Source organism: Symsagittifera roscoffensis, chromosome 3 (assembly GCF_963678635.1).
Source record: "Symsagittifera roscoffensis chromosome 3, txSymRosc1.1, whole genome shotgun sequence".
NCBI classification, from domain to species: Eukaryota; Metazoa; Xenacoelomorpha; order Acoela; family Convolutidae; genus Symsagittifera; species Symsagittifera roscoffensis.
The window spans coordinates 3519506-3528722 of record NC_087064.1 but is presented as its reverse complement, the minus strand read 5'-3'; the positions used below and the strand labels follow the sequence as shown (position 1 = coordinate 3528722).

The 9217-nt window shown below is 33.7% G+C and overlaps 2 protein-coding genes across 2 annotated transcripts in view; both read right to left on the bottom strand.

Moving 5' to 3' along the window:
- LOC134841162 (cadherin EGF LAG seven-pass G-type receptor 2-like) overlaps nucleotides 1–576 on the bottom strand; it is a 34975-nt gene extending 34399 nt beyond the window's left edge. Inside the window, exon 1 of the mRNA XM_063856963.1 lies at nucleotides 484–576. Coding sequence (XP_063713033.1) covers nucleotides 484–576 — 93 coding nt within the window. The remainder of the gene's footprint in view (nucleotides 1–483) is intronic.
- Nucleotides 577–675: 99 nt separating this feature from the next.
- The window catches only part of LOC134841161 (protocadherin Fat 4-like), a 112575-nt gene continuing 104033 nt past the window's right edge, over nucleotides 676–9217 (bottom strand). Inside the window, exon 29 of the mRNA XM_063856962.1 lies at nucleotides 676–876. Coding sequence (XP_063713032.1) covers nucleotides 676–876 — 201 coding nt within the window. The remainder of the gene's footprint in view (nucleotides 877–9217) is intronic.

Genomic DNA, 9217 nt, shown 5'->3' with positions numbered 1-9217 from the left:
AAATCTCAAAAATTATCCCAGTGTTAAAATTCCAAAGTCGTTGGAAGTTAGACTGAATGGGTTTTAATGTGATAAGAAAAAAAAATTTGTGGCACCTCTTGGTGGATAACAAGAAAAAAAAACACGCCCGAACACAAAATTTCTCCCCATTTTTATTGGTTGGACTAAAAAGGTTTATCCTACAATTTCATACATTGAGTGTACGGAAAAATGTTTATAATAAAAATTGCATATATGAAAATGGTATGATAAGCATTTTTTTTTCTCGCTGCAAAAAAAATCCGAAAAAAAATCCAAATTTCAGAGACATTTTTTTCTCAATTGTTAGTCGAAAATCGTTTTCATGCTCAAAGAAGTATTTCTTGAAAAAAAAACTGAAAATTATCTAGCCAAATACAAAATTTTAACGTTTTTATTCATAGTTTCGAGTGAACTATGAAATAGTATGTCGTAATTACTACAACAAAAAAGCGAGTATCTAACTAATGTATCTGTGAAAGGGTTATCGTAGTGAAATTTCTCCCAATCTTCTCTAGGTATGGAATTGTAGAAAATGTATGATAATAGTTTTGCCATAGGCATATATAAAAACTATATGATAAGAAATTTTGGTCCACCCGGTCTTATAGTTCTCAAAAAACGCACTAAGTTGTTCCAAAGTTGTCACGGTATTAACTAATAGACCCGCTCTTTACCTTTGAAATTAATCTCTATGTAGTAGCTGACAGTATCGGAGGCATCTCCGTCCTTGGCCACAAACGTGAACACACTTTCACTCTCGGATGACTCATTTTCCACCACGCTCAACACCCCCTCGGGGGGAAATTCAACCCATTGCGGGGAGTTGTCGTTCTCGTTCTCAATAAACACTGTCACCTGTGAAAATTTGAGTCTTTTTTTATTTGGATCTTCTTAACAACCGCCCTCCGTTTGGTTTCTACTAAAAAATTACCAACCCTATTAATAAAAGCACTAAATAGCACTAGAGCATTCTATGTAAAATTCAAATGTTTCTGAATTCTGATGGATCAAAAATTCGACAAATTCATCTACCTAACAATTGCTCCCTTTCTTGAATTTGAGGGGGGGGGGCAATTGTTTAGTAGATCCGTTAGAACATAAAAAAACTCCGTTTGATTTGTAGCAAAATCACTCATTCTTTTATTTTTTGACTGATCAACTGACAGAAGTAGTCGCTAAGATGTCCTCGGCTGGGTCAGTTATTCAAATATTAAAAGCAAAAATATGTTCTCTCCTGGCAGAATATAAACAGATTTTGAACACGGAGTCGAAGCCTGCTGTTCGGGGGAAGAAGCGCGAAGAAATATCCAATGAATGTGCTGGTGCTGCACGTAGTTGTTTAGAACTATCAGCCGCTCTACCAGTTAATTTTTTCGCTATTGGCGCCTTAAATTTTGCGATGAAAGGATTCCATATGAACCCTTCCAACATAGAGTGCTGCGATATTCAAATTATTGTTCCGACTTTCGATACGAAAGTAACGGAATATTTGTGCTCGGGGTGGGTTTTTTTTTCTTCAGACAAATTTCGACTTTTTAACTAGCCATTTTTGACGGAATTTTTTTACATCATTCGAAAGGCATTGTTGTCCTGAGCTCAAGTTTGAAAAGATATTTCACCTGTGATCATTTTTCGTAAAGTTACGGGGGTTTAAAGATTGCCATTTTGGCCAATTTGGGACAATTAACGCGCGATATATTTCGCGCTAATAACGCGTAAGCGGAGAGTTAATCCGTCTTATAAATCGTTCTAACTTGGTTAAAAGAAGCCTTTTTGCCATAATTGGTTTGTTACAAGGAGCGAAATCTATCCTTTTGTACTTTATATGGCGTGTGGGGTGATTATTTTCATTAAAAAATTTCAGAAATTAGGAAAAAAAATTTTTTATTGTTTTATTTCATTGAATTTTTTAATGTTATTACTGCTCCATAAAACTTAAAAGGCAGTCGGAACATTCAGGGCTTCGCCCTGATACGAGCAGTCTTGTTTGAAATGCAAATCTTAAGTCAAATATACTTGAGTTAGCTTATTAGTCAGCTTATTTTGATAGTAACCGGGCAGTGGAGTGGGCACAGAAGTTTTACTAGGGGTAAAATAATATCTCTCATAACTATTTCCGCCGCCCTTCAGTACCTAATAACAATTTGTCACCCTTTTATGAACTAAATCAACGGTTAAGCATTCTAAATTTTGTACCTATTAACGAATCCTCCCTTTGCGAGGTGTTAGGGAGGAAGTGGCGAAATATATTTTTTATATTTTATATTTAAAAAAAGGAAAACGCACCCGAAGTATCCTTGTATACATCTGTAAAACAGAATGAAAACACTTTTAAATGGTACAAACATTAAAAGTCCAATTGAAGATGGAAACCTAAGCAGACCAGCTGTAGGAGTGTTTTGTTCTTTTTAAACACTCCTACAGCCAAAAACTACTTGAAATAAAAAAATCAAATGAGCAAAAACAATTAGGGAGGTTATTTAACCTCTGCCGACCCAAAGGGTCTTCTTTTTACTGCTATTTTAAAACATCTATTTTTGGCTGAGCGGCCCTAAATTTTTTTGCCAATATATACTAAGTATAGACTTTCCTAAAAAGCACTCTTTTGGCCGGTTTTTTTCCCGGTCTTTTTACTTATTCAGCGCAAAACTGTAATTCTCAAAAACATAATAGATAAAACCCAAATGCTTAGGTTTAATAGTTTGAAATTAATTACCATATCAGCAGAAGCGGAATCATCAGCACAACTTTCATACTGAGTTCTACGGTTTATTGGAAACAGTTCTGAAACGATTAAAAATGGCACTTTTGCTCAGTTTTTATCAGTTTTTTATTAATTTTTTTTGAACAGAAACCACTATTTAACAGTTCTATCAAACTAATAGTGCTTTATAATAAAGTCTAAGGAATGCGAGTTCCATATTTTATCAGGGCGCTTTTTAAGTTGCTTCGAACTACTAAACCTTGGTTGCGAGACCAGATAAGAACTGTTCCCAGTTGGTTCCCATTTGAAAGACGGTATACAAGATAAAGTGTGTATTCGATATGGTTTGAGTCGAAATCCCGGAGAGCCGAAAAACTTTTGTTCCACTATAGCTGAAATCAATCGAAAGTGACTGGGCACGAACAGTGCCAGGCCCACCTCGACCTGTAATATTCATTAAGCTTTAGGCTATCCGGGAACGAGTTTTTTTTGGCTTTCTGTGAAATCGGCTCCGTGCCACGCCACCCGTGATATGTACCTTATGATCAAACAAACAAATTCAAAATCAGGCGAAAGAGACGCAAAAAATCAGTCATTGGCCAAAGTACGAGCTTGAAAAAAATCAGACCTTTTCTTCTTTTGCTTATCTGGCCAATAAATTTTATATACCACCTAAATTTTATATATTACGTAAATTGTAGTCATGATTTCAAAAAGATGCGAGCGGTTAGGCGAAGCACGTAGTTGGCATTGGGACCAGAGATCAAGCATACAGCTTATTGTGTCCAAAAACCAGTCAAGGAACGCAAGCAAACAGAACAAATACTCATTTGTTGTTTTTGAGCTTCCGAACTCCGAAGTTCGAAGAAAAGGGTGCGTATTCATAGGTTCCAAAATAAAAAATCAGTCCCATAGATTCCAAAATAAAAAAGCAGTCGCATAAGTTCCAAATATTTTTAATTGGTCAAAATACTAAATTAGACGAGTCTCGGTTTAAGGTCGCTGGTGGGCTCGCTATACGCGCGTCGCCACTTCGCGGCGATAACCGGCTCTAAATTTCATATAGAGTCCTAACCTTTGGTGGCAAGCTCGCAACACGTTGGCGCGGCTGCGGCGATCACTATTCTGCAGCTTGAGTTTATGCTGGTTGAACACTAAGCAATCAATCCATAAATTCGTTGGCTCAAATTTCAACCAATCATAATTCAAGAAGATAAATTCTGAACTTATGCGACTGATTTTTTATTTTGGAACCTATGAATATTGGAACCTATGGGAAATCACCGAAGAAAAAATAGATGACCTTAGAGCTCTTTAAATTTCTGAAACAATTCATGATTGACAATATACATTTGAAACGAAACTAACACAATTTGAAAAAGCTGGATTAATTTTATTTCGCTAGAAAATCTGATATATGACTTCCTTTTTCAGAACTAGAAGGAAATGAACTGGACTTGAAAAGAAATCAACGGTCAGACCGCGAAAAATTAAATTTGAGCCTGTATAATTTTCAAGGCTTTTCCACACAAACTCGAGTTCTATAAAAATTTGAAAAAATCAAAATTTCGAAAAATAAAAGGCATTTGAGAAATGGAATAATACAAAATTGAGCAATTACTGAGCACAGGAATTTCTTTGAAACATAATTGGTGATTAGTTGCAATCCAAACTGAATTAACTTGAAGCGACCACTGATCGCAGCGCAATTTGTGAATTGTGGGAAAAAATTGCGATTAAAATACACTTTTTGTGAATAATGATTTTAAGTTTGTCAATATTTTTCTGTTTTGATTTTGTGCTAGTCGATACAATTTTTTTTTTAATTTTTTTTTGCTAATTGAGCTTTATGCTTGTCAATATATCGCCAATTGAGAGAAGTGAAACTGAGACTATTTTTAATTTGAAGCACAGTTTTGGTGATCAGCCACACTTTCATCTGTAAATGGCTTGAAAAAAAAACTAACCGGTGCTTAGATTTACTGACTCAGGGGTTCCATTTTTTTTTTGCATCACCGCGTTATTGAACCTCATTTCTCATACTTAATTAATTTTGTCGTCTAAAACTCCCAACAAAAATAATGTAGTCTGTTTATTCAGTTAACTGATTTTCCTACTTATTTTTCTTAGCGCCAGTTGGCTTAAGCATGGGCTAGCTGAAAAAAAAATGGCTTGCGTTATTTGGCGCATCAGTAGGGACTAGCTGAAATTCAAAAAAAATACGAGGTAGATCAATCCATAGTGTTTGATAATTTTTTAACTAAAGCATCCTTATCATATCAGACTGAAAAATAATTTTCAATGAATGCCGGTTTTTCTGGATGAGTGAATCAAACAGATAGGGTTGGGTTGTTCCATACCACTGCTCTATGGGTTGATTTTTAAACACATAAATTAAGACAATTGTTTCTGTAGAGTTTTCGCCTGCTGTAAAATTAGTGCATTTTTGGCTTCAATTGATCCGCTAATTAAGGAGTAAAATAGCTTGTACATATAGAGAGTTGCAAAATGTTGGAAGAAGCAGAATTAATTAAGAAAAGCAACTCTTTAGACATAAGCAAAAAGTAAAAATGGAACAAACATAAAATCTAAAGTTCACGTGGCACATCTTTTCGCTTAAAATCTGTAGCCGCCCGCACTGGAGTTCCATGGATAATAATCAATTATTTTGTCATTTTATGGTCAGTATCTATGAAATTTTATTAAAAAAAATTGATTATAATCCATCAAAATTGGATTATAATCTTAGCATCTTTTATATCAATATAATCCGTCATTATCGATAATAATCTATTATAATCCATTCAATTATAATTTTTTTTGTAGAAATTATGAACTTTGCAAATTTTTTTTCAAAGTTATCTCATTTCTTGTTTCGTGCACAGTTGCTACGTATTACGTTTCATAAATTTTTATTTTTTACATAAGATTTTATTTATTTAAGTTTTCTCGACTTTTTTTATACTACGTAAACTCAATCGCCTCTTTTAACAACTATTTCCCCAGTTTACCCCTCTTCGGCTTACTTCTCTTCGGTTTACCCCTCTTGGGTTTATCCCCGCCCCATCTCCCTACCAAGTTTACCCAGTTTAACTTTTGCATGCTAAATAAATGAGGAAATCAGTCGATTGCTTTTTAAAATTATTTCTGACTGTCCAACTTTTTGCTACCTATTATATGAACTTTTTATGCGAATCAAAATCAACTTCTAAGTGACTAGATTTTCTAGCAAACCGTTCATTTAGCTAGCCGACCTTTAGCAGACTCTAAACACTTGACAAACTAAAGCACTGGCTTCAAAAGAGGCACTGACGAGGATCGAACACTTGGCCTGCTTCGATCCTGTGTCGTTGCATTTGGCACAAGTATTATAGCTCACTTTTCCTGTGTATTATAATGAGCGAGGACGAGTGTTTGTCGCTTATTTGTGTGTCTCTGTTGAAAATAATTAAAAGCATTGCTAAAATCCCGGTGTTTTTTGAGGAGGCACTTACCCACGCGAACAGTCTTTTTACTCTTTTTTTATTAATTAGGTGTTTGCCAACTTTCTTGAAAATCCAATTTTTTATTGTCAAAAACTAGAATACAAAGATCTCCTCTTTTTGACAAAATTGGTATAACAAAACTCTGTTAAAGCTGTTACAATAAAACTCAGCTGCTGTCAAACGCAAGTGCTTCAAAACAATGGAAATAATAGAGCTGGTTTTCTGTTATCTTCATTTGTAACCATTTTTTTAAATGTTAATCATTTTGCTTCATCGTACACTAATTGACAAAATTAAACGCGAACTTCGTGAAGAAAAAATTAATTAAACGAATTATTTTTTTTGCAAAAGTTCAAATGTTTTTGATTTTGATTTGGTCAATTTTTTTGATCTGGAATATATGAAAGTACCGAAAAAAGCTTGCTCCATTTGTGAGAGAAACATCTTTGAATCATTTTTTCAGAAACAATGTTAAGCAACAATTTTAGATGTCTGTTAAAAAAGCTTTCTGAAACACAGATAGAACATTTTATTTTAGGCCAGTTCCATTTGAGGCCTTAAATTGTTCAGCGGATTGAATTCTTTCTCGATTTGCGCTATTCAACTTCAACGAATATAAAATTTTAGCGAAATTATTTAAGTTTTTCATTTATACTATTACCGCTTTTTTACGTGCGGTAAGATGCGATCAAAAACAATCCCATCTTTACTCATTGTTTTTATTGTCCTGATGTTTTATTGCAAATGGTTTTGTTCAGGTATGGAAAGAAAACAGCACAAATGTTTTGTCATTGGGTTTTTGTGGCAGACAAAACAGATGTAGTGAAACTTAAAAATCTTATTAATCAAGTACCCGAATTAATAATGTTTCCGTATGATTCAGTGTTTTGAGATAACGATCAGACAAATTAGTAGTTTTTAAATTTACAAAACAAGCTTAGTTTTTTTTACGGTTTTCTAATAATTACTTAAATAATTGGGAACAAACGGCAATTTTGATCATTGGAGCTAGTTCCAATGGCTCAGCGTTTCTTCGTTGGGCTATTCCAATAAGATCCAAAATTTCTAGTTCTCTTGAAATTATGCTGATATATAGTATGAAAAAAAAACGCATGCTCAAAAGCTTTAGAAAAAAACTAGATCTTTTGATAAAGAAAGAGTAGCGTTAGCTTTATCTCCACTACTGAGAAATAAAAAAATGCAACTTCTGTAATTTCAAATTTTCCAGTTATTGTAAATGCTTTTTAGCATGAAAACAGTTCATTCCGAAAACAAATATTTTTTACCTCAATTGAAGCTGCTTGAACAATTGAAATGTCAAAACAATAACTATAAAACCATTGAAAGTCCTTAATGAGGAACCAGGTTAGTGATAAGGTTACCAGAAAACCCAACAAGACTGCTCGTATATCAAGGCGAAGTCCTGAATGTTCCGACTGTACTTGAGGCCAATTAGAAAAAATTTTACTGGTTTTTTAATTGACAAAAAAATGAGAAAAAAGAAAAAAACATATTCCAGTTTTTCTTCATTCTATCTCTCCTCACACAATATTAAGTACTGAGGGTGTGTTTAGCGTCTCGTATTGTGTTAATAGGACGAAATTGTTGGCCTCAATTGAAGTTGGAAAACATTGATCCGCCGCTTACGCTTGTTATTAGAACGCAATATGTCGCGCGTTAATTGTCTCGAATTGGCCAAATTAGCAATTTTCAAATACCCGCAACTCTACAAAAAAGGATCACCGGTAAAATATCCTTTTGAATTTGAACTCAAGAAAACAATATTTTCTAGATGGTATAAAAAACAGTCGAAAACGCTCAGTTAGGAAGTCGAAAACTGACTGAATAAAAAAAAACACACATAGCATAGATATTCCGCACTCGTCGGAACAACAATTTTTCACTATAAAATTGTTAGTTTTGCAATTTAAGGCGTGGTTTTAAAATTGATCAAGATTGCTCGTAACAGGGCGAAGCCATGATTAACTTGACTGGCTGTTAAGGTCTATGGAGCAGTAATAACATGAAAACATTAAATATAAAAAAATAAAATGATTTTTTTTTCTTTAATTTGAGATTTTTTGTTAAAATCACACCCAACCCACGCCACATATTTAGTAAAAGTTAATAAATTTTGCTCCTAGTAACAAATCAATTACGGCAAATAAGTTTCTTTCAACCAATTTGGAACAATTTTGAAGACAACTTTGATGCAATCTGTCTGTTCTGAGCTCCCCAAACTTCACGAAAATAAATCTATGAAATTATCACTCATCAACATCACTAGCTGGTTTTAAATAAATCGAGCTGTGCTGATTTCTTAAGTATATATAAAGCAATGAAACGATAGAGAGCACCAAACTATACTTCAATAACTATTTTTTTCTTTTTTACTGCTAAAGCAAAAAAATTTGATGCAAAAACCATTTTCAACTTTTTGAGAACATCAAATGCATGATGAAATATTGGATAAAAAAACAATGTTTTCAACTTAGAATGTAAGAGAAATTATTTTGTAATAAAAATTTGAAAAAATGAATTAGTCACACCCTCTAATGCAAAAAGTTATATCATACTTATTATTGCATTATGTTGTTTTGATCCTGGGCGTTTGTCAAATAAAAATAACGGGTTTCTGATTTTTGCTTGTATAATAATCTAAAAATCAAGTTCAGATCATTTTTTTGAGACCCAGTTAGCTGAATTGGTTTAGGGCAGGATGTTCACTGGGTTCAAAAATGAGTTATCGATAAGTTTACACGCAAAGCTAGTCAATTTGAATTCAAAATAGGACTGTTTGCATCAGAACAAAGCAGTGTGTGTTCTATTTTCTCATTATGGGGCTAAGTCTTAACCGGACCCAATTTATACCAGACCAATTTTTTACCAGACGGAAATGCAATAGCTCAATTAAGCTAAATTTAAATTAGTTTAAGAGTCGAAAAGGAAGCGGTCAGAACAAACAAAACGTTGCTGAGAAACTGTGAAACCATTGTATTTAATCAGA